At 44.3% G+C, this 26,468-nt stretch overlaps 1 protein-coding gene across 3 annotated transcripts in view; it reads left to right on the top strand.

Annotated features, from left to right (window-relative positions):
• The window catches only part of LOC147111743 (TBC1 domain family member 8-like), a 102,473-nt gene that overhangs the window by 57,223 nt on the left and 18,782 nt on the right, over nt 1–26,468 (top strand). For all 3 annotated transcript variants that reach the window (XM_085998939.1, XM_085998938.1, XM_085998937.1), the window contains exons 8-9: nt 22,726–22,896; nt 25,535–25,685. In XM_085998939.1, coding sequence (XP_085855065.1) covers nt 22,726–22,896; nt 25,535–25,685 — 322 coding nt within the window. The remainder of the gene's footprint in view (nt 1–22,725; nt 22,897–25,534; nt 25,686–26,468) is intronic.

Below are 26,468 nucleotides of genomic sequence, written 5' to 3'. Positions count from 1 at the left end.
AATAAAACATTTGAGAGATTTATTTTACTGGTTTGGTTGCTTTATTTGGTACGTTACCCACTCTGACAGACCAAGTGCCATTTCAGATCTAGGAAAGAAGCCCACAGTATGTCACGTGGTGCTCTCTTATCTAGTGTTCTGCTCTCAATACCTTCGTGTAAAAGTTGGCTTTGTTTGTGCAACTTGAAACACATTTTCCTCAAAGGTTATAAGTTCAAACATTTCTCTGGCATCTGCTCAGTACTTGGCAGCAGATGTTGGGTTTGCACATATTGTTATTTTGTGTTTTTTTAAAAATTTAAGCCAAGGCCAAAGCCCATAGTCGAGTACACCACCAAGGATGAAAAGAGTAAGATTAGACCAGATAAATCAATAACCAATACTGTAGGAGTAAGGGTGGACTGAGGGGGTTAGCAGTTCCAATGTTTTGAGGTCCTGGGAATGAATGAAATTGGAATAAGAGACCGTGATGAGTCTGGTTTTCGGCATACTTTGGGTGCAAGGTATAGGAGGAGTATGTAAGTTGATTTATTTGTAACGAGGAGTGAGGGAAGAGCTCGGAGGAGTATATTATCAGTAAAATAAAGAAAGACGATAAAGGCTGCAGTGCAAGAAAAAAAGGAAGTTTGAGGCTAGATGTGAGAGGTTTTATCTTCTCCCTGTCCAGGAGTAATGTGGGGCAGGGAGAGTGGTGGCGTTTGAGAATAGTATTGGATGAACTTTGGCATTATAGAGTTGAGTTGTTGAGGAGGGAAAGTAGTGCTGGGCACAAAACCATCTCTGGAATAGCTTCCAGGAATCTGAGTTGTGGAAGTTCCATTTGAGGCAAGCTGAGGGTGAGACCACAAATGTTTGGAGAAAGTATTGAGAGTTGACCTATCAAAGATGGGAAGTGGTAGTTAGAATTCCAGGAGATATGAAGAAACTTTTTTTTTGTTGAAAAATTGTAAGATTTTCACTGCCCCATCAAATGGGATGAATTTGAAGGAAGCTTGCAGCCATCAAGTGGAAAGTTTGTATTTGGACAGGTAGGTATTTTAACAGTATTAAAGTCGATTCATATATTTCTATATGGACTTAACAATGCAGTAATAGTTTACTACCTAATGAGATGAAAAATTCCTATCGTCTGAATATTTCCTGTTCTCTGCATCCTGACTGTTGAAATCAAAACTTGTTGCATAGTATCTGACTTGTTACCAAAATGTTTAAAATCCGGAACTCCTCAACTCCCTTAGTTGGTGAATATAATGTTGGGTGGGGGGTTATAGAGAACAAACAGATCTCTGGCAGCCCTTGAGTTGTGGAATCTGCTTTGCAGTGTATAGCTGAACCAGGTCCCACAACACTGGCAGTCCAGTATCAAATAAAGTGATACTGTAAGTATGTGGTTAATCAGGTGGATTTCAAATAACCTTTTGCTGCTTTTCTAGGAAGTGGTCCTTGCTTGGAAAGATTTATGCATTGTACATGCCCATGTTTCCAAAGTCCCATGCTTTTGCCTTTGATCTTTTGTTAAATATTATTTACACATAACTGATTAATCTTGTCTATACTTAGATACATTATGCAGGTTCTATTACCAATTTCATTGGCACAAGCCTACTTTTCTATATTTGAATAAAACCTTTGCACTGCTTTAATTTAAAGACATAAATTGATTTTTTAAGCAAAATAACTTTCAGAAGCACCATTCAAACATAACACACTGACTCACACACACACTTTGCTGCGCTTTCAAATTAATTCATTGTAAGACCGATGTAACAAGGTGTGATATAATTGCAAATCTTCCTTTGCTAGATAATTGTATACAAATGGAAAAAAAATAGATCTTCATTCAGTCAATATTCCAACTGACAAAAGCTTCATTACAGCACTTGATCAGCTTAGTGTTCTTGTACTCAGGAGAAATTCTTCCATGATCTTTAGAACCAAGAGAAACCATTTAGACCATTGTATGCTTTTTTTTCAATGGTCAGCATGGCAGCACCATGGTTCCAGAAGTGACTTGAATACAATGCCGGGAGAACCTTTCCTCAGTGTTGCTAGTGTTGCTGCTGAACCAAGTACCTGTAATTGTCAGTCTGGATTATGCACTCAATCAGTGCAGTACTTGTAGTGTATGTGCTTTAAGTCAGAACTACTTTTTACAGCTCCTGTATACTGTAGTACCAGCAGTGACCACACCGGTATATAAGCTGTGTGCATGCCTCTGTACCCCAGTCTAGAGATCACCCTCCTCCAGTAAAGACCTGTTATTTGTTTATGTACAGCATCTGTGTAATTATTTATCCACTGAACCACGGATCTAACAGTGGTGATGAGTGTTGATGCGAATCTACCTGCAACATTTATAAAAAAAAAAAAAAAGTCGAGTCCAGGAACACCGGGCGTCTACCGCGAGCAACCGCCCAGCAGTCAGGCAGAGATCCAACTTCGCTGGGGAGGCTGTGGAGAGCCGGGCTTGGTTCCCCAGCCACAACGAGCAGTAAGAGACCGACGACAGGTCCAGAGCAGACCCTTCCCGAGCAGCGGCGGCTGGAGCTGACCAGCAGAAAGAGAGCCGGGCAGCGTCGACGGGGTAAGAAAGAGGGTGAAGAGAGCAGGGCGCAGCTGGGGGTTGATCACTGAGCGGCGTCGAGGAAAAATACTGCAAACCGGAAAAATACTGCAAACCGGAGAGAGAGGGTAAGAAACAGCCGGGTTCTAGACTGAGCGGCGTCGACAAATATCAAGAGAAGAACGCGCAGAGCACAGCCAAGGATCACGGGCTGATCAGGGTCCGCGGGGCGAAGCAAGGAGACGCCATTGAGCCACGGAGAAGAAGGAAGAGCGCGGGAGACGCCATTTTGCGAAGCCGCAGCGGAGAAGATGGGCGAGCGCGGGAAGGAAGGAAAGCGCGGAGACGCCATTTTGTGCCAACGGAGAAGGGGAAGCGCGGGAGGCGCCATTGGGGATAGTTAACGCACAACCAAGGATGCCGAAGAGTGGCAGTATCTCTACATTTGACAATGAAGTCGAAGATTGGGCGACATGTGGAACGTATTGAGGTGTACTGCAGGGCGAATGAAGTGCCAGATGCTAATAAAGCACTGGTTCTGTCAAATTCCATGGGCGCAAAAACTTATGGGTTACTGCGAAATCTAATCACCCCAGAGAAGCCGGTAAACAAGAATTTTGAAAGCATAGTAGAAATCCTACAGGACCACTTAAACCCCACACCGCTGCTGATAGCAGAACGATTTAAGTTCCATAAAAGGAACCAACACAAAGGTACTCGGCATTGCTTTCGTCTAACGGAACTGCGCAAGCTATCGAAATGCTGCCAGTTTGGAGTGGGACTAGCAGACACGTTAAGGGACCAGTTTGTGTGTGGGCTACAAAGTGAAGGAACCCAGAAACGGCTTCTATCAGAAAAGGACCTTACGCTGGACAAAGCTTTCAATATGGCAGTATCACACGAAGCAGCCGCAAGGGGCGCTGCAGAGATACAACGGAGACCGCAAGAATATGGCGCTAACGAAATGACTATGGAACAGGGAAGTGCTATCGCTGCGGCAGAACAACACATGACCAGAAAGATTGTTGGTTCAAGGACCAAGTGTGCAGACGGTGTGGGAAAGCAGGACACATAGCAAGAGTCTGCAAGTCTGGGAAGAAAACCAACAGTAAGAAACCTCCACAGGAGAAGTACAAAAAGGTACACCAGGTGATGGACAGTGGTTCGGACGAACAGAAAAGTGACAGACTCTGGAAGCAAGGAGCTGGGTTGTCTGAAACTACATAATGTAACCGAAATGGAGGATCACCAGACTATCTGGGTTACACCCAAGATAGACGGAGTCCAAGTGGAAATGGAATTGGACACAGGGTCAGCTCTAAGTCATAAATCAAAGCGACTACAAGCGGCTATTTTCACAAATACCATTGAAAGCTACAGAGATTGTCTTGAAGACGTATATGGGGCAAAAAGTCTACGCCAAAAGAAAAATAAGGGTGAAAGTGACATAAAGGTCAGGAAATACCTAAAATGGATATATATGTATTGCCAAATGGAGGACCACCACTGCTAGGACGTGAATGGATCCGGAAGATACATTTAGATTGGCATTCCATACAGGCACTGAAGGTGGAGGCCAAAAAGGATGATGACGTCACACCTGGACGACTGTCAAAAATGCTAACTGACGCAAAAGGAGTGTTCCAGGAGGGACTAGGAACACTTAAAGGAATAACAGCAACGATTAAAATAGAGGATAATGCAAGCCCAAAGTTTCTTAAGGCCAGACCAGTGCCTTATGCGATCAGACCAGCGGTTGAAGCAGAGCTGGAAGGGTTGGAACATTCAGGAGTACTGTCCAAAGTGGACTGGAGCGAGTGGGCTACACCCATCATTCCTGTAATGAAGAGGTCGTTGAGTAATATGCCTGGGGAACCAAAGAAGGTCCGCATCTGTGGGGGTTTTAAGGTGACCGTGAACCCAGTCCTTCACACAGTGCAATATCCACTTCCACGAATTGAGGATATTTTCGCCTCGCTATCTGGTGGTAAACGCTTCACCAAAATTGATCTAGCCCAGGCGTACTTGCAAATGGAGGTAGAAGAAGCTTCGAAACATTACCTTACGATCAACACCCATAAAGGTCTCTCTCAATACAACCGGCTGGCGTTTGGAGTAGCCTCGGCTCCGGCTATCTGGCAAAGGGCGATGGATCAGGTCCTGCAAGGGATTCCAGGGACCCAGTGTTATTTGGACGACATCTTGGTCACGGGCGAAAATGACGGTGATCACCTCGCTAACTTGGAGAAGGTGCTCGCCAGATTAAAGGAATATGGGCTACGAGCTAATCGCCACAAGTGCGAGTTTTTCCAGAAACAGATCTCGTATTGCGGCCACGTCATCGATGAAGAGGGGTTACATAAGTCCCCTGAAAAGATTGAGGCAGTAGTCAAGGCTCCAGCACCGGAAAATGTGTCACAACTGAGGTCGTTCCTCGGGTTGGTAAACTATTACCACACGTTCTTACCAAATTTGTCTACGGTATTACACCCGCTGAACACCCTACTGCAAACAGGGGTACCATGGAAGTGGGATGACTAACGTAGACGAGCTTTCCAGAAGTGTAAAGAATTGATCACATCAAAAATGGTGTTGGCCCATTTCAGCCCAGCACTACCAATTCATTTGGCATGTGATGCATCACCCTATGGCACTGGAGCGGTGCTGTCGCACAAATTCCCAGACGGGTTGGAGAGGCCAGTAGCCTTTGCGTCTCGGTCACTAGCCTCAGCCGAGCGCAACTACGCCCAGATTGACAGGGAGGCCCTCAGCCTAGTATGGGGAGTAAAAAAATTCAACCACTATCTGCATGGGCAGAAGTTCACCTTGCTGACTGACCACCAACCACTTGTCTCCATCTTTAATCCTAAGAAGGGCGTGCCAGTAATGACTGCACAGCGGTTACAAAGATGGTCCCTGTTTCTAGGGGCGAATCAATATGAAATAGAATATAAAGGCACGAAACAGCATAGGAACGCTGATGGGCTATCGCGCCTGCCACTGCCTACGGTGGAAGAAGCACCAGCAGTGGACCCTATCGAGATATTTTATTCATCGATAATTGAACGATTGCCAGTAACAAACGCGGATATAGGGAAGGAGACCCGCAATGATCCAACGCTGTCACGGGTATATGCATTGACGGTGAGGGGATGGCCAGCACATGGCGACTCGCTGTTGCCAGCATTCTCATCCAGAAGAGAACAGCTGTCAGTATGCCAGGGGACAGTGATGTGTGGATCCAGAGGTGATTCCACCCAAGTTAAGGGAGAGAGTGCTAAATGAGTTTCATGAAGGTCATCTGGGGGGGGGGGGGGAAAAAGTGAAAATGAAAAGCCTTGCTAGGGCTTGTGTGGTGGCTGGGAATCGACCAACAAATCGAAGACCTAACTAGAGCTGCTTAGGATGCCAGAAGGTCCAAAATGCACCACCACATGCCCCTCTACACCCATGGGAATGGCCCTCCTCTCCATAGCAACGGGTGCACATTGATTTCGCTGGTCCATTCATGGACTTAATGTTCTTAATAGCAGTGGATGCTCATTCAAAGTGGCCTGAGGTGATAAAGATGTCTTCAACCACTACAGAGAAAATGATTGCAGTCCTACGGACCATATTTGCCAGAAACGGTTTGCCAGAGCAGATCTGCTTTGATAATGGACCACAGTTTGTGTCCGATGAGTTCCAAAAATTCATGAAAAGGAATGGGGTAAGGCATTACGCATCCGCCCCGTATCATCCAGCCACCAATGGATTGGCTGAGAGGTTCGTACAAACCTTTAAGAAGGCGATAAAGGCCATGTGCGACGAGGAAATTCCACTACAGCATAAAATGGACAATTTCTTATTAACCTACCGAAACGCGACACATGCAGTTACCAACTAGACCCCGGCCATGATGTTCTTTAACCGAAGGTTGAGATCTCGTCTGGACTTGCTCAGACCAAATGTGCGAAGAAATGTTGAGGACAAACAATTCCAGCACATCGAGAAGCCGACAAGGAGCTTCAATGTAGGGTAACCAGTCTTGGCCCGTGACTATCGAACAGAGAAGTGGCAACCCGGAACGATATGTACAAGGCAGGGGTCATTAATGTACACAGTGGATGTCGGGGAGAACATTGTGAGACGCCACGTCGATCAGATCTTAGCGTCACAGGAAGGTGTCAACCCCATGTCTCGAGTACCTGGGGATGAACCCGACATACCGGTAGCATCTACTTCAGACCCAGTAGCAGTGGAACCTGATGAACTACCCGATGAAAAGGGGTCAGAATCGCCTCTGCACCAAGAACAAGAACCTCCGGAAAGGCGCTATCCTGACAGGGTCAGGAAGCCGCCCCAAAGACTGAATCTATAAATGGACTTTTGTTATTGAATGTACATGTAAAAATGTAATTGTTATTTGAATATTAAGGGGGTATTACACTACAAGTACTGCCTTTTTAGATTATGTGCTTTAAGTCAGAACTACTTTTTACAGCTCCTGTATACTGTAGTACCGGCAGTGACCACACCGGTATATAAGCTGTGCGCATGCCTCTGTACCCCAGTCTAGAGATCACCCTCCTCCAGTAAAGACCTGTTATTTGTTTATGTACAGCATCCGTGTAATTATTTATCCACTGAACCACGGATCTAACAGTACTGAGGGAATGCTTCATTGCTGTGGGTGCCGTCTTTGGGATGAGATGTTGGCAGTTCTGTCTGTCTGTTCAAGTGTGCATAAAGATCCTATGGCACTATTCAAAGAAAAGCAGGGAGTTCCAATGTCCTGGCCAACATTTATCTCTCATCCAACACCACCAAAACTGATTAACTGGTCATTTATCTCATTTGCGGGACCTTGCGGTGAACAAATTGTTACATTTGCACATAAAACACACACCGTAATTTATTGGCTGTCAAGTGCTTTGGGATTTTCTGAGGATGTGAATGTAAGTTATATAAATGTAAGTTATTTTGCTGGATTTGCAGCCGGAGTGACTCATCTGAAGCTAATGGATTGTATCCAAAATAGCAGGATTAGCTACCTAACTGAGTTGATGGGAGATTTTGGGACTGGTGGGGTGAGGGGGAAGAGAGAAGGGCAGAGAGGATTAAGAGGTGAAAACATTCTGGAATGTAGTTTAATTTCTGTAGCTTGAACTCCCACCTAGCTTCTGAACTGGGATTTCACATCCCATGGTGCCCTTCTATTAGCAGGAACTCTGTTTATAGATATGCTAAAGTTATCATCGGCTCAGATATTCCCAGGATACTGGATTTCCTATATCCGGTGGTGGTCCGTCACTAAAATCTCAATGTGGGACAATTTGCAACAGCTGCTCGTAACCCAGACTGACCATTAAGTTCCCATAGGCACTCGGGAACTCTGCAGTAGAATCCCGAGATGTTCTGTGTACAAACAAAGAACAGGAAATCCTTACTGCAGGGCAAGGTGCCATTTTTCTCTCCGGTTTTAAAAGGCAAGTATGCTCAAGTTTGTTTTTAATGCACGTGAAACTAACCACCCGCCATAGTTAGTACAGCTGTATCACAAGTCTCTCTTGTAGTTGGAGATGGCTGATATACAACCTTAATTAAATAGCCAAACCTTTGTAAAAATCCACATTGCTGCCTTCCATGCTGGAAACAGGACAGAAGTCTGAAGCATTCAGCAGTATAGATCTGCCCAGTTGATGTTTTTGAAGTTGAGATGCCTAAAATCCAGCTCCTTGAGCCATGTATTTCATAAAATAGCTCTAATCAAGGTAATGCTTTCAAAAAGCACCAAGAAAACCTGAAAGCTCTCTAGGACATGGTTGCTGAAATGCCAGCTTACCATACGTGGATTATAGTCTGTTAAATAGAATTTACAGCACAGAGACAGGCCATTCGGTCAACTGGTCAATGCTGGTGATCATGCTCCACACAAGCCGCACCCTACATCCTCTTCCCCCTATCAGCATGTCCTTCTATTCCTTTCTCCCTCGTACTTATGCAGACCATAACTCTGCACAGTACTCTTGAGTGTGGTCTAACCAAGATTCTATGTTACAGCCTCAAGTACAACCAGACTTCCTTACCTCGGGATTAAATATATTCAAGAAGGTGTTGGATATATTTCTTAAGGCTAAAGGGATCAAGGGATATGGGGAGAAGTCAGGGACAGGGTACTGAGTTTGGATGATCAGCCATGATCTCATTGAATGGTGGAGCAGGCTCGAGGGGCCGAATGGCCTACTCCTGCTCCTATCTTCTATGTTTCTAGAACATTCAGTGCAGGAGGACTGAGTTGCTAGAGAAGATGCCAGTCGGATACAATTTGAGGAATAAGACCATGGCCCTGAATTCGCGGTTGGTATGATGGCGTACGCTCGTAGTATGCGGTCATACCGCATTTGAAGTGCATATGCTAAATCCTGAATGTACTCCTTAGTTACACCACCAACTGCAAATTCAGGGCCAAAGTCTTTCTGGATGTGTGGGTAATAAATAATTTCAAGCAGGGTTGTGCTCTCTACTGTTCAGAAATTCCCCAAATTCAGAAGAACGTTGCACGATACAGCCCTTTAACTTCCTGGCCAATAGAGTTTTGAACAGATGCTTAGAAAGGATACTCATTGACCAGAATCAGACCAATCGATGGAGTTTGATTTCTGCTTTGCAGGCCCCAAACAGCTTGAAGATTACAAGCTATGCTGGACTGCTCCATGATGGCTCAACTACTTCATTCGGTGAGTAGCTGAGCCATACAGACTAGGAAAGTCATCGGTTTGATACTTGGTCTGTGCTGAGTTCATTGGTCTCAGCTGGATGCTGCAGTTGACCTCAATGATCCAGGATTAGGGAGGGTAACAGCTCTGATACCCCTTGCAAGCAAAAGTTTGCTGACACTCGCTGCTAAGTTTACACATGAAGAAAAGGCACTTCAGCAAGGTACTAGAGTGTCGGGAACCATCAACCTCAAAGTTAGAGGGAAATGACCTGGGGGGAAGAGAAGCTACATTGGACCCAAGGGTTCAATACTCTTTCAGAATAAAGAAAACATTTTACATTTAAGATGAGAAGTGAGCAGGCTCCCTTCCTTGAAGTAACAACAGAAAATGCTAGAAAAACTCAGCAGGTCAGGCAACATCCGTGGAGAGAAATTTGAGTTGACGTTTCGGGTCGAACCCTTCCCTGAAGGATATTAGTTAACTAGTTGGGTTTTACAACAGTTTAATCAGAAATGGATTAATTATGAACAAAGTATTCCATTTTGGTCTCACATCAGCACTCCTATTCAAGTACTTGTCTATGTTGGTAGCATTTCTTGGACTAAGACAAGTCTGTTCTAGCCTAGATGACTGGCTGATCAGAATCCTTTGCTAGAAAGATGCATCAACATTAATCCAGCAGGCTTTGTAGAAAGATGATACTTCATCATTAATTGAAAAATCAAAGCTACAGCCAGTACTCAACCTTTTCTTCATGGGGACCTGGTTCTTAACCTTGTAACCAGAGCTATGTGTTTATCCCTATATAAAAAAGAAAATGAATGTAGCTGTTTGTGGTGTATGTGCCTTTGTACTGTAATGCCGGTAGGGGTCACTCGGGCTATATAAGCCTGTATAGTGTCTTGTATCTTTTAGTTCACCTCCAGACTTTGTTAAGTAAACACCTGTTAAACCAACTCCTGCATTCCGTGTCTCCATTAACACACGGATACAACAGTGGCGACAAATTGGAAACGGACTTACCTGCAATTCGGCAGCACCTCAAGGAGATCGATTCCTCAGACGAAGGTCGAAGGGAAAAAAGAAAAAACTCTGGTTTCACCAGCTAGCCGGGCTGGTGGCAGGTACTGCAATAATCCTTCCTGGGCGGCGGGCTGGGGCTCGATCGGCTGGCTCTGCAGTGGGGCCGAGCAGCGAAGGCGGAGGCAAACAGAGACGGGGGGGGAGCACTCGGGAGACGGCCAGCGCTGCAAAGCAGGTCGGCGTTCGGACCAAGCAGATGGAGGGAAGAGTCCGGCGGGAACGAGTCTCCCAACTATTAAAAATACCTGTATAAATAAAAACCGCGGAGAACAGCGTTGTCGGCAGCGGCGGGAAAGCGCAGGAGGCGCCATTTTTTCTCGGCAGGGAAGAAAGGAAAGCGCGGGAGGCGCCATTTTTTTTTTTTCAGGATGCCTAAGACTGGCAATATTACTGCTTTCGATTGTGATGTAGAGGATTGGACCACATGTGGAAAGAGTGGAGGTATATTGCACAGCGAATAAAATAGAGGATGATAAGGCATCGGTACTTCTAAATCTAATGGGCGCAAGGACATACGGGCTGTTACGAAACTTAATCACTCCAGCCAAACCGATGGACAAGAATTTTAAAGAGATTGTTGATACCCTACAGGAGCACTTAAACCCAACACCGCTGCTGATAGTGGAACGATTCAAATTCTTCAGGAGGAATCAGCACAAGAATGAAAGTAACGCTGATTACCTCACCGAATTAAGAAAGCTGTCGAAGCACTGCCAATTCGGGGCAGGACTGGCAGATTCTCTTAGGAGACCGCAGACAAATTTGTCTCGAAGTGAAGGAACACAGAAAAGGCTACTTTCTGAGAGAGATTTAACACTGGACAAGGCTTTCAGTGTGGCTGTATCATACGAAGCAGCAGCAAGAGGAGCTGCAGAGATACAGCAAAAGCCACAGAACTTCGGCACCCATGAAATGACACAGGGTTTCGAGAGATGTTATCGCTGCGACAGATCCACCCATGACCAGAGGGACTGCTGGTTCAAGGACAAAGCATGCAGGCAATGCGGAAAGATGGAACACATTGCATGTGTATGCCGATCTAGAAACAAAAAATCTACTGACAGAAAAAAAATCAATAAGGAAAGGTACAAATGATGATGGACAGTAGCTCCGAAGACGAGAAGAGCGATAGCGACTCTGGAAACGAGACTAAGCTGTCTCAAATTACATAATGTAATTGCCAAAGAAGATTACCAGACCATTTGGGTTACCCTCACGATAGCGGGGTCCCCAGTTAAAATGGAGCTAGATACAGGATCAGCTCTGACCGTCATAAGTAGACGGGATTACGAGCGGCTATTTACGCATATACCTTTGAAAGACACATCCATTATCTTGAAGACATATACGGGGCAGAAAGTATACCCCAGAGGGAAAATAAGGGTGCCTGTTGTATACAACGGCAAGGAAATACAGAAGTTGTATTTATACGTTCTGCAAGATGGTGGTCCACCGCTGTTGGGACGGGAATGGATCAGAAAGATACGTTTAGACTGGCACTCCATTCAGGCACTGACGGTGACCAGTAAGAAAAAAAATGATGACGTCATACCTGAACGATTAAAAGACATCTTGGCCAACGCCAAAGAAGTGTTTCAACAGGAACTAGTAACCTTGAAAGGCGTCACCGCCTCAATAAAAGTGGAAGATGCGGCAATTCCCAAGTTTTTTAAGGCAAGGCCGGTGCCATACACAATTCGTCCAGCAGTCGAGGCAGAGCTGGAGAATTTGGAAAAGGCAGGCGTATTATCCAAGATAGATTGGAGCGAGTGGGCAACACCCATCGTCCCGGTCATGAAGAAAACGTTAAATAATGATAAATCTGAAGAACAGAGGAAAAATTTGCATCTGTGGGGACTTCAAGGTGACTGTAAACCCGGTCCTTCACGCGGTACAGTATCCTCTTCCGAGGATAGAAGATATTTTCGCCTCACTATCCGGAGGGAAACGTTTCACCAAAATTGACTTGGCACAGGCATATCTACAGATGGAGGTTGAGGAGGCCTCTAAAAAGTATCTCACGATAAACACACACAAAGGCCTGTACCAGTACAATCGACTGGTTTTCGGAGTAGCATCAGCTCCAGCTATCTGGCAAAGAGCTGTGGAACAAGTCCTGCAAGGGATTCCGAGGACTCAATGCTACCTAGACGACATCCTTGTAACAGGAGAAAACGACAACGCGCACCATGCCAATTTGGAGCAGGTGCTCACTAGGCTGAGCGAACGGGGCCTACGAGCAAATCGCCCCAGTGCGAATTTTTCCAGAAACAAATCACATTGTGGCCACATAATTAACGAAGAAGGATTGCATAAGTCACCTTGTTAAGTCTGTGAGTTGTTCAAGTAATTAATACTCAGACTTAATCAGTAACAATAAAACAGGTCTTTACTGGTTGGAGGTAGGGACTACACTGAATACAAGATTACTGCACAGTGCTTATATACCGGTGTGTTCACCCCCGGTATTACGTCTACAGCAGCCTGAGAAAGTAGTACATCTCAAGGTGGAACAGGCTTAAGCTCTCAAGGTGGAACAGGTTACATACACAACACACCTTGAAAAAATTGAAGCGGTCATAAAAGCCCCTGCACCTGAAACTGTCTCACAATTAAGGTCGTTCCTGGGATTGATCAATTACTATCATAAATTTTTTCCGAACTTGTCAACTGTTCTGCACCCTCTTAACGAACTGCTACAAACTGGAGTAAATTGGAAATGGAGCGAAGACTGTAAACGTGCCTTCCATAAATGCAAAGGCTTGATCACGTCCAAGGAAGTTTTGGCTCATTACAACCCATCACTGCCAATCAGACTGGCGTGCGATGCATCCCCTTACGGCGTAGGAGCGGTATTATCGCATAGATTCCCTGATGGCTCGGGGCGGCCGATAGCTTTTGCGTCACGCTCACTGAACTCAGCTGAGCGTAACTATGCCCAGATCGACAGGGAAGCACTCAGCCTGGTATGGGGAGCGAAGAAATTCAACCATTACCTACATGGACAAAAATTTACCTTGTTGACTGACCATCAACCCCTCGTCTCCATATTCAACCCTAAAAAGGGCGTTCCCATTATGACAGCGCAAAGGCTACAGAGGTGGTCCCTTTTCCTAGGGGCACACCAATATGACATAGAATACAAGGGATCAAAACAGCATGGGAATGCTGACGGTTTATCGCGTCTACCGTTGCCAACGGTAGAAGAGGCACCTACAGTGGACCCAGTGGAGATGTTCCACTCAACCATAGTGAAATGTCTACCAGTAACAAATTCTACCATTGAAAAGGAAACGAGAAATGACTCGACTCTCAAGTCTACGATTTAACGGTGAAGGGATGGCCAGCACATGGCGAACCACTGTTGCCAGCATTCTCGCAAAGAAGAGAACAGCTGTCAGTGTGCCGAGGAACCTTGATGTGTGGATCCAGAGTGGTGATTCCACCCAAACTCCAGGATAAAGTGCTAAAGGAGCTTCACGAGGGGCATCTGGGTGGAGTGAAAATGAAGAACCTAGCCAGAGCGTTTGTGTGGTGGCCAGGTATCGATGGAGACATCGAAGAAATGACCAAGGGCTGTCTAGGATGCCAGAAGGTCCAAAACGCCCCACCGCAAGCCCCTCTACATCCAAGGGAGTGGCCCTCCATGGCAAAGGGTACATATCGACTTTGCTGGTCCATTTATGGACTCAATGTTCTTAATCGCGGTTCATGCACACTTCAAGTGGCCGGAGGTAATAAAGATGTCCTCCACCACCACGGAAAAAACCATCACAGTATTAAGGACCATATTTGCCAGGAATGGGCTGCCTGAACAGATCTGTTCTGATAATGGACCGCAATTTGTGTCCGAAGAATTCAGGAAGTTCTTAAAAAAAACAATGGGGTTAAGCACTACACGTCTGCCCTATACCATCCCGCCACCAATGGATTGGCTGAAAGGTTTGTCCAGGCCTTCAAGAAGGCCATGGGTAATGAAGACACAAATCTACAGCATAAGGTAGATAACTTCTTGTTTGCATACAGGAATGCAACACGTGGTTACAAACCAAACTCCCGCCATGATGTTTTTCAATAGAAGCCTAAGATGCCGGCTGGATTTGATCAAGCCAAACATCAGAAGGGACGTAGAGAACCGGCAATTTCAAGGCATGAATGAAAGGCCAACTAGAACCTTCCAGATAGGTCAACAAGTTTTGGCCCTGGACTACCGTACCGAGAAATGGCAGCCTGGAACTATTTGCGCACGACTAGGACCGCTGATGTATACCGTGGACATTGGTGAAAGCATAATAAGGCGCCATGCTGACCAGATCATAAAGTCATCCGAAAAGGGATAACCTACACCACAACTCTATGCGCCTAATGATGAAGCAGAGATACCCATAGTATCTACCTCCGATCCGGTGATACTGGAACCAGATGAACCCGACACTGGCATTCAAGCCGAATCGACCTTGCCAAAAGAACCTACTACACCACCGAGGCATTATCCGGACCGAGTCAGGAAGTCTCCAGAGAGACTGACTTATAATTGATTAAATGCAGCAAATGTGTAGATTATTGTTCTTGTAAACATGTTAATTAATGATTACTTAAAATGTTATGTACTGGTTGTCTAAAAGGGGAGGAATTGTGGTGTATGTGCATTTAAGAGCCCCTGTGTACTGTAATGCCGGTAGTGGCCACTCGGGCTATATAAGCCTGTATAGTGTCTTGTATCTTTTAGTTCACCTCCAGACTTTGTTCAGTAAACACCTGTTAAACCAACTCCTGCATTCCGTGTCTCCATTAACACACGGATACAACAGTTTAGACTTTTCAACTTTACTGAGACACAAACTAGTAAATTGCAGCTTAACACTACTTAAAAATTGGCACATTTTTTCATTCCTAGGTAGTGAGGGTCGCCGGCAAGGCCAGCATTTATTGCCCATCCCTAATTGCTCTTGAGAAGGTGGTGGTGGTGGTGAGCCGCCACCTTGAACCACTGCAGTCCGTGTGGTGAAGGTGCTGTTAGGGAGGGAGTTCCAGGATTTTGACCCAGTGTCAATGAAGGAACGGCGATTATATTTCCAAGTCAGGATGGTCTGTGACTTGGAGGTGGTGGTGTTCCCATGCGCCTGCTGCCCTTGCCCTTCTAGGTTGTAGAGGTCACGGGTTTGGGAGGTGCTGTTGAAGAAGCCTTGGCAAGTTGCTGCAGTGCATCTTGTAGATGGTACACACTGTAGCCACGGTATGCCAGTGGTGGAGGGGAGTGTATGTTTAAGGTGGTGAATGGGGTGCCAATCAAGCAGGCTGTTTTGTCTTGGATGGTGTCGAGCTTCCTGAGTGGTGTTGGAGCTGTGCTCATCCAGGCAAGTGGAGAGTATTCCATCACACTCCTGACTGCCTTGTAGATGGTTAACCTGATACTGAGAAAGCACCAGTGGATTTTGTAACAATTAAATTGTTACTAGAAAACTGTTAGGAATATAATAAATTTGCATTGTTTGGTGTCTATGGAACCAAAAATAATAATTCCACATTGATTATGCTTCCCTTTAGGAGATGTTTTAATCAGGGAAGCAGGTAAGAATAAGAGCAGGTTGAAAATATATACAAGAAAGATACTGAGGAACAGTAGTGGATTTGTGTAACTCAGTAAAAGCTGTTAATGCTATATGCTTTTTTTAAATAAAAGGTTGATATCCTTTTAAAATGGCATTAAAGTTTATAAGAATAAGTTTGGACTTGTGCTGTATAGAACACAATGGATCATGTGTTTCTAGGACCATGGAAATGTTATCTGGGATGTAGCTGGTCAGGACTGAATAAAAGTGTAGGTTAGGATTTATATTCTGGAGTTGTCATGTTAGGGGGATGGGGGAGAAGCTGAGAAGTTTTGCATAGTTTTATCCTCAAGGTTTTAAATACGGTCAGTCACAGCCTTCAGAAAATAAATAGTGACTCCTATGATGGGGCAAATCTGAAAGAAATGGCCTTCTATATTCCATATATTTCCTTATGTTTCAATCCATCCATCATTCTGTAAATGCCATGTAGTAGTCTAAATATGTTTTACATTTGCATGTAATTTTTGATGAATTTGACATATTTTGGATCCTAAAGTCTGCAAATTCAGCAGCTCAGCATAGAATCTTGCAGTAAGACCTGAACCAACTTGTATGCTTGCACATATGGCCACTGTCTCTCGATTATTTTGACCCGCTCCTAGCCAGCTTGCATCTCTGTGCAGTGGTCTTGTTCTTTCTCCTCTCCTGCCTTGTCTTGGCTACTGTATAGAGATGGGTTGAAGAAATATGGCTCTCTGGTTTTGTTTTGGTTTCATGATTTTTTTTTTTTGTTTTTAAAATTTTACATTTCTTATTTGTAGAATGTTCCACAGTTCAAAATGTGTTGATGAATACGGTATCTGTGAAACAAATGGAGGCTTAGTGATCTCAAGGTGGCACTATCCTCTTACCTAAAATATGGGTTTATGCTAATGAAATGGATAAAACTTGCACGGTCTGGATTTTATTTTTGGTTTTACATTAAAAATTATTTTTTTAATGCTCATGCAGGAATTGGTTCAATCAATCCACAGTGCATCATCCAATTTTAAATTGTACTTCAATAAAATTCATAGTGCTTTCAGCTCTACTCTAGCCATAAATTCTGGGAAATGGTAATGAAGAAAAATGCATTGCACAGAACTGTTTTTAGCACACTTGTCTGTTTTGACTTCAATTTCATGGCATTCTTTATTGTTGCACAGTATTGTATCATTTAGTAGTACATGTATTTCTGCAAGAAGTGTCCGCGGGTGCTGCAGGACCCATTTTGAGAAATGATACAACCTGTAATCTCTCCCAACCTCCATCCATCAAAGGTTGAAATTTTGTGTGAAGCAAGGCTCAATATATAGGGGTGGATTTTGCCGTCTGCGGTGAATGAACAACAGCAGCCATTCATTACACTTGCACTTGCCCACAGACTTTGTAACATTTGCATATTGAATTATCATTGGCCCGCAGGCATTTGTAAGGAATGCTATTGTTTTGAAGACCCAGGCTAGGGGTCCTAATGCCAGGCTTCCCCCACTGATGCTGCTATGATTAAGATTACCGACCTAATGCTTAATAAGAGTTAAACTGTAATACTCCGTTGTCCTGCAATTTATTATTTTGTACAAAGTGTGCAAAACAAGACATGGTGTCAGAAGACGGATTGAAAATGGACATCGTTGGAGCTCCCTTCCCTCGAATGGATTGGGAATCTTTGAACTTACATAGAGAATGGCGCAAGTTCAAGCAACACGTGGAGTTGATGTTCTTGGGTCCGTTGAAAAGCAAAGGGGAGGAAGAAAGATGCAGCTACCTACTCCTGTGGGTCGGAGAAAAAGGGAGACCTTTTTAACGCATGGTCTCTCACCGCGGATGAAGCAAAGGTACTGAAAAGTTATTTTGACCGTTTTGAATCATGTAATGTCCAAGACAAATACGATATTCGCTAGGTACAAGGTTGAGGAGAAAGTACAAGGAGCTAGTGAGTCGTTTGAACAGTTCGTGACTGAGTTAAAACTGCTGGTAAAAGACTGAATATGCAGATAAAGATGAGATGGTCAGAGACTGCATCGTGTTTGGAATACATTCAGCTAAAGTGAGAGAGAAACTTTCGAATGTTGGGTCCGGGCTAATGCTGGACAAAGCTATGGACATAGCTAGATCACACGCGATAGCCCAAGCACAGTTGAAAACCATAACCGGCGCCACGAGCAGCTCACATGAACAGACAGTGCACGCAGTTAATAGACACACACCAAAGAACACCGCCCAGAGAGCGTACTTCAGAACAAAGAACAGAAAGTTCTAAAAATGAGCGACAGACATAAAACGCTTCAAAAAACTGTGGATATTGTGGAAACAAGGTACATGGGGGAAAAGGAGCACTGCCTTGCCAAAGGAAGGCAATGTGCTAAATGTGGTAAACTGAACCACTTTGCTAAAGTTTGCAGGACTGTTTGGAATGCAGTACACAGTGACCGCCAAATGCCAGATAGAGAGCCAAATGCAGAGGAACTGTTTATTGATTCTGTGTCACAGAAAAAACACATTTCAGAGACTGAGCAAGCCTTTGCAGATTTGATAGGAAAAAAGGGCACAGAGCTTAAGTTTAAACTAGACACGAGCTCAAGTTAATGTAATTCCTGAGTGAGTATCACAGCTTGAAGGATGAGTGCAAGCTGCAGCCCACCTCCCGTAGACTGACCGGCTATGGGGGTGAGCAGCTCATTGTAAAAGGCACATGCGTGATGAAATGCAAATACAAAGAAAGCGACATGATGTTGGACTTTTACATTTGACACTCGAGCACCTCCAGTGCTAGGTCTAAAGGCATGTTTAGACATGGACCTCGTCAAGCTAGTGCTATCATTGACAGCACCAGTTGATAAGCAGACAGTCATAGAGGAGTTTGCTGACGTTTTCAAAGGAATCGGACTATTCCCAGGTGAATGCACTATTCACCTTGACCCAGCAGCAACACCTGTGGTTTGCCCACCGAGAAGGATACCCCTTGCTCTACGTAGTCGCCTGAAGGAGGAACTGCAGAGCATAGAGAATACAGAAATCATCGTCCAGGAAACCGAACAGACGGTGGGTCAACGCGTTCGTAGTGGTTGAGAAACCACATACAGGCAAGCTCGGAGTCTGTCTCGACCCCAGAGATTTGAACATGGCTATCAAACGCCCTCAGTACCCTCTACCAATGCTAGATGACATCACACCCAAGCTAGTGGGAGCACGTTACGTCAGTGTAATGGACGCACGATCAGGATACTGGACTATCAAGCTCACGGAAGAGTCATCTAAGCTAACAACGTTCAACACACCATTTGGACGCTACCGATTTTCTGCGTTTACCATTTGGTCTTCTCTCCGCTCAGGATGAATTCCAGCGGAAGATTGACGAAACCTATGAAGGCCTCGATGGAGTAGTCGCAATCATAGACGACATCCTCATCTATGGCAGGAATAGAGAGGAACATGACGGGAACCTCCGCGCGATGCTACAAAGATCACGGGAGAAAGGTATCCGGCTCAACCCCGAGAAAAGCATAATCGGATCCACCGCGATCAGTTATTTCGGGCATCGCCTCTCAACTGATGGCATTAAGCCGGATCCAGAGAAAATCTCCGCCATCAAGAAGATGGAGCCGCCGAAGAACCGCGCAGAGCTAGAGACAGTACTAGGCATGGTTAACTACTTAGCCAAGTTTGCCCCGAACCCCTCGGAAATCAACGCACCCATGCGTCAGTTGCTCAAACAATCCAATGAGTTCCTGTGGGACAAACAACATGACACAGCATTTCAGAAAATGAAAGACCTAATCACCAGAGAACCAGGACCGGTTCTTGCCTACTTCGACCCCAACAAAGAGCTCAGACTACAAGTGGACGCGTCAAAGTATGGTCTAGGTGCAGTATTACTGCAAGAAGGAAAGCCCATCGGCTACGCTTCCAGATCTCTGACAGTGAAATCAACTATGCTCAAATCGAGAGAGAGCTGTATGCAATTCTGTTTGGATGTAAGCATTTCCACCAGTACGTCTATGGCCGACAAGTCATTGTGGAATCCGACCACAAGCCCCTCGAGTCAATCATGAGGAAACCACTAGCCGCAGCCCCACCAAGGCTACAGAGAATGATCCTTCAGCTACAGAAGTACGACTTCACAATCATTCACCGTCCAGGCAAAGACATTCCTGTCGCAGACACTCTCTCCAGAAAGTCTCTTGGCTACCAGGACAGCAGCCTCAGTGAAGGCATGGATGTGCAGGTGTACAACAGCTTACCTGTGAGTGACTCAAAAGTGAAGGAGATCCGAGCAGGAACAGAGAACGATGCCCAACTCACACTGCTGAGCAAAGTCATACATGAAGGATGGCCTGAGGAAAGGAGGAAATGCCCTCAGCATATCTGAATTCTGGAACCACAGACTAACTGTCACAAATCAACAGAAACGTCTTCAAAGGGGAGAAAATCATCATTCCTACCAGTCTCAGAAAAGAGATGTTGACAAAAATTCATGCTGGATATATGGGCATGGAAAAATGCAAACTAAGAGCACGTGACATTGTTTTGGCCCGGAATGTGCAAACACATTCAGGACATTGTCGGAAAATGTTCCATTTGTCTAGAACGCCGCCCATCAAATGTCAGAGCCCATGATACATCACCGTATCCCAGACCGGCCCTGGCAGGTCGCGGCAACGGATCTGTTCACATGGAACAACGAGGACTACGTAGTCTACATACGAGGACTGTTGATTACTACAGCAGATTTTTTGAACTGGACAAGCTTCACAGCACCACATGTGCAGCTGTGATCCCAAAGCTAAAGGCAGCCTTTGCCAGGCATGGCATGGTAGAGACTTTAGTCTCAGACAATGGCCTCCAATACAAATCCAAAGAGTTCGAGTCGTTTGCCAAGGCATGGGATTTCACACATGTCACATCAAGCCCACATTACATTCAAAGTAATGGCTTTGCTGAAAAAACTGTCCAGATTGCAAAAACACTCGTGGACAAAGCCAAAGCGGACAAGAGACCCCTGCATCAGTCTCCTTGTGTACCGCAACGCTCCAGTTGACAACTTCAAGTCACCAGCACAGCTGTTGATGAGCCGCAGACTTCGCTCAATCCTACCGAGCACCAACCAGCAGCTGCAGCCAGAGGTCGTCAGTTGCAAGCAAGTGCATGCAAAACGTGTACAGAGACAGCAACACCAAACGAGATACTATGACGGGTCAGTTAGACTACTGCCACCGCTGCACAATGGAGAATCCGTCAGAATCCAGGAGCATGACTACCGGAAGCCAGCAGTCATCCAGCCAGCTGACACAGCGATCTTCTGGGGTGCGGACATGATACGGACAAGTGTACTGCCGCAATCGCAGGCACCTCCTGAACACCAAGGAACAACACCGTCATTCCGACGAGAGGATCAGTTCAACAGTGTGATGAACAGAGCAATACACAAAACACATCATACTTACCTGAACCTAAACTTGAACCTGAATTGTTGACCGATTCAGGAGCATGCTCAGTTTCATACCACACAAGGTCGGGACGAGAGGTCGAGCCTCGAGTTATCCTTGACTTGTGAACTGTCAAAGGGTGTAGGCGGATCGCTGCCCTAAAAAAATACTGTACATCGTTATTGAAACGTGATGTTTTCAGTGCTAGTTAAATGCTGAGTTTACTTATGTTTATGCTACCGAGAACATTAGGTAGAAGAGAGGTTTAAAAGTAATGCATAACATTTTTCTTTTAAAAGAAAGGGGATGTAAAATTTGCATATTGAATTATCATTGGCCTGCAGGCATCTAAGTATTACCTATTATTTTCACGTGATCACATGCTGAGTTGTCATTGGCTTGCAGGCATCTGTAAGGACTACTATTGTTTTGAAGACCCAGGCTAGGGGTCCTAATGCCAGGCTTCCCCCCCACTGATGCTATGATTAAGATCACAGACCTAATGCTTAATAAAAGAGTTAAACTGTAATACTCCGTTGTCCTGCAATTTATTATTTTGTACAAAGTGTGCAAAACAAGACAGACTTCATATGGGCTTTTGCACTGGCACTTGCTGTGATTAGAAAGCCATTTTGGCACAGCGCCCTCTACAGGGGAATCTGGGATCTGTGAACGGGGCAAATAATCAGATTGAAGAATCATTAATGAGAATCGGAGCCTAAACTAGGAAGTGTAAATTAGAATTCAATGCCAAATCGATACAGAAAGCGAAACAGAGGGAAAGAAAGCTGGGATTAAGAGAGAGATAAAAGACACAAAGTTTAAAAAAAATCTTATTTACTTTTTTATTTTGTTACCTCCAACAATAATTAAAATCTGCAGGAATGAGACTCTGCACTTGTTTGGCAGTAATTAAGAATTACCATGCTGTTACAAAATTTACTTACACTGGAATGTACAAGCCCTATCACTTTCCGGCAAGTTTAGTGGGTATCTATCACGTAAGTACAGCAACTTCATGCTGTTCCATGTGTTTCAATGCCGCATTTCTCTGCGCGATACCGGTATAGCACAGCTTCTGGAGGAGCAGGGCAACTCAAATAGCAACTTTCTGCTTTCCGTGTTTACCTGCACATGTGCCGTCGCCGTCGCCAGAAGTTGCTCTCCGATTTGAAATTTAATAACCGTGAGCGCTGATAGCCTCACTGTTATTTGTACCGCAAAATCTGGGCTATCAAGTTTCTCTACAAATAGAACACAAAGCCAATTGCAGACTGAGTTTTGGGATAGATTATGTGAAATGAATGGATAAGTTTTTTAAAAGCACAATATTAATTAAATCCAATGTGTTTTAGGTTTCCTCGGACTCTTCAGGATGTCCTGAAGAACTCTGTGCAACTAGTACAGCACTAGATTCTCTTGCGAACAATTCAAGTATCAAAAAAGAGCCTAGACATTCATTGAATTCAGAGGCTTTAATGGCACTTTTTCACCTGACTGAAACTGAAAGTGCAGACTCCACACTGGTATGTAAACAAGATGATTCAGTTCATGTTTCTTTTAAATGTTAATCTTTGTCTGAGTATCGTTTCCGCCTGGCTGTTGCATTTTGTAATTTGTTTTTTAAACTGCTAATGTGAACTCAACCGGTGGGAAGATGTGTTCTTTTTGACAGGTGGTGCTAATTTCTTCTAAGTTTATTTTAACAAAAAACAGATCCATGTTCATGCACACAATAACCTTGTTTATAGGACTCTGGGTACAAAAGGTGAACCATAATAGAACGACCATACCCCTCTCATTTAAATATGTAGATCCAGGTACAGTAGTTCATCATTCATACGAGTTATAATGTGTGCGCACAGTATTCTATCGACTAATTATTTGTCTTCCCTTCTCCCTCATGTCCCCGTCAAAAATAGCCCAAGGATGTTGGAGGCAATTGCATGCCCCATTGTGACCTCAGCCAAAATCCACTAACCCAGCAGTTACCAGTGATTGATAGAAATTACAGTGTGGGAGAAAAATTCAGTGATTTGTGCTGTAGTATAGTTCCACAGGCACCTGTTGCCCTTCAATACATTGCACGTGTTCATTCATTCATATGTAACTCTCAACATTGACTGTCAGTGGGATGTTTAGTCGTGTGGGCAACAGAGATGGGTCCATGAACTATTGTATGCATAATAAGAGTGACCGCTGTGGCTCAGTGGGTAGCACCCTCGCCTCTGAGTCTGAAGGTTGTGGCTTCAAGTCCCACTCCAGAGACTTGAGCACAAAAATCTAGGCCGACACTCCAGTGCAGTACTGAGGGAATGCTGCACTATTGGAGGTGCCGTCTTTCGGATGAGATGTTAAACAAAAGCCCCGTCTCGGGTGGATGTAAAAGATCCCATGGCACTATTTCGAAGAAGAGCAAGGGAGTTATCCCAGGTGTCCTGGCCAAAATTTATCCCTCTCAACATCACAAACAGATTACAGGAAACTTTCTGGTATCCGGCATGGACGGGACCGACGTGGTGCCGGTTCATCAACAATTCCGGATAACCGAACGCTATAGTAAAAGATACGGAGCTCAGAGCTCCGTATAAAGCAACAAACCCTGCCCCAGCTTCAAAACAATTGGCACAAGTTGCAAGCGTCTCTGTAGCTTAGCAACAGCTTCAGCTACACCCTTGCACAGCAACTAATCAATTTAAAAAAAAGTAACTAAAAGTAAAAAAAAAAAAGTTACCTGAACCGACTCCTGAATTTTGCTGGTGGATAGAGCGTTCCGGTTATTTAGGGGCCGGTTAATCGAAAGTTTCCTGTATCTGGTCAGTATAACATTGCTGTTTGTGGGACCTTGCTGTGTGCAAATTGGCTGCCACGTTTCCTACATTACAACAGCGACTACACTTCAAAAAGTACTTCATTGGCTGTAAAGCACTTTGGGACATCCTGAGGTTATGAAAGGTGCTATATAAATGCAAGTCTTTTTTAAATTTTAATTGACACGGGAAGATAATCTGAGTTTTACCATAACTCATTCATTCAGCTATTGGTTCCTCTTCTAGTTGCAGAAAGTTTAAGGCTGATTGAAGATGAAAGAGGAAATCCTCTTGTGGAGGATGAAGGATTGGCAAAGATACTAAAATTAGTACTTTTGCTCAGTTTTCACAGAATTCTGTGGTAATGGGAATGAAAGGGGATGAGAGAAAATAATGCAATGTTTTAATTCTGTTGTTGGGTAAGGGTAACGAAGGATTTGGAGAAAAGATGGGTAAATGAAGTTGAGGTACAGATCAGCCATGAATAAAATGGTGGAACAGGCTCGTTGGGCTGAATGGCCATTTCCTGTTCCTATGTATTTACACAGGATAAATATAAACAAGAACAATTGGTGGAATTCAAAATGGAAATGGTGCTGGGCATGCCATCCTAGAAGATTAGAGGCTCTGATGATCTTTCAAACATTCTTGCATATGGAGGAGGACTGGAAGTTTACCAATGTAACACCTAATTTCAGAGGCAAGAGCACCTTGCTTTGTTCCACCACTCGTTGGAGGGAAAGGTGCCAGAGGAGGCAGGAGACGTTCCCATTTGATAATAACATGGTGTTGGTTTGGGCGGGCAGGTAGTGGAAAGTATAACCAGGTGGGGAGGTTTCAGTAAGGGGCAGGGTGTTGCCACCTGTGATCCAAGTTTCATCAAAATATGGTGTCAATGCAATCTTCCACTATAAGGTCATGGATGGCAAGGGCCATGTTAGCAAGTGAATGGGTATTATGGAGGGGGGCAATGATTGTTGATGCACTGACAGAGTCTGAGGGGGATCATTCTGGCCCATCAGACACAGAAATTAAATCACTAAACTAAATGAGACATCAGTGTAATTGAACACCATTGGTATAGACCTTGGTGAGAAATGGTTTCTGTGAAGAGGGAAAAACTTTATTTTGAAACTGTCTGTATTCCAAAGATTGTAACTCTAACATTTTTGATATGTCCTGATAATGTCCTGAGATGTTACCACAAAATGGCTGCATTCTCAACAAGACAACATAGTGGCTTTAATCATTTTTATTTCCATTTGATTATACAGGTTCGCAATCTCTGTATAAAAGGGCGACGAGTCAAAGGGCTACTCATAGTTTCTAAGTAATGGTAGATTTGTATCTTTAGGGAATGGAAGAAGTGAAAAAACGATTATGGTATGATCATTTTGTGGAATATGGACGCACAGTCAGTATGTTTCGGACGGAGAAGATAAGAAAGCTGGTTGCAATGGGAATTCCAGAATGTCTTCGAGGAGAACTGTGGCTTGTCTTTTCAGGTGAGCATTCAGAATGTTGTGACAATTTTGTCCTGCTACAGATGAGTCCAGTAAAGTGCTTAACTCAGTGGTAACACTTGCGCCTCTGAGTCAGAGGTTGAAATTCCCACTCTAGGAATTGAGCACTAAGGGAGTAGTGCACTGTTGTTGGCGCTATCTTTCAGGTGAACCATTAAACTAAGGCTCCATCTGGTTGTTCAGGTAGATTAAAAGGTCTCGTGACACTTTCAAAAAAGAGCAGGGAGTTCTGTGTCCTAGCAAACATTCATCCGTCAGCCAACAATCATCAAAATAGATTCACTGGCCATTCATCATCTTGCTGTTTGTGGGACCCTGCTCAGTGCTTATTGGCAGCCATGTTTGCCTACAAAAACAACAGTGATATCATTTCAAAAAGCAATTCATTGGTTGTGAAGTTCTTTGGGATGACGTGGACATGAGAAGCACTGTATAAATCCAAGTTTGTTCGTTCTTTACTATTCTGTTAGTTTGTGTTTAGATGAAAAAGTTTATCATTTTGCATTCATGCCAAGATAAATGGTAACAATTAAAGACCATTATGCACATTTTGGTATTTCCAAAACTGGAGGTAAAGTAAAATTATTCCCTTGTCACAATTTTGTAGGGAAACATGAAATAGGCTATCCTTTGTGTTCTCGGAATTCTAACCTGACTTAGCTACAATTTTTGCTTTGCCCGACATAAACACAATGCCGGCCCATAAATTCATCCACCAGTCATTAGATCATAGAGGCTTAATGGATAAAAGGAGGCTATTTGGTC

This window comes from Somniosus microcephalus, chromosome 10 (genome assembly GCF_052327205.1).
Source record: "Somniosus microcephalus isolate GS21.2 chromosome 10, FLI_Smic_1.0, whole genome shotgun sequence".
Classification (NCBI taxonomy): domain Eukaryota; kingdom Metazoa; phylum Chordata; class Chondrichthyes; order Squaliformes; family Somniosidae; genus Somniosus; species Somniosus microcephalus.
The sequence above is the reverse complement of the archived record's forward strand: the minus strand, read 5'-3'. Positions and strand labels throughout refer to the sequence as shown.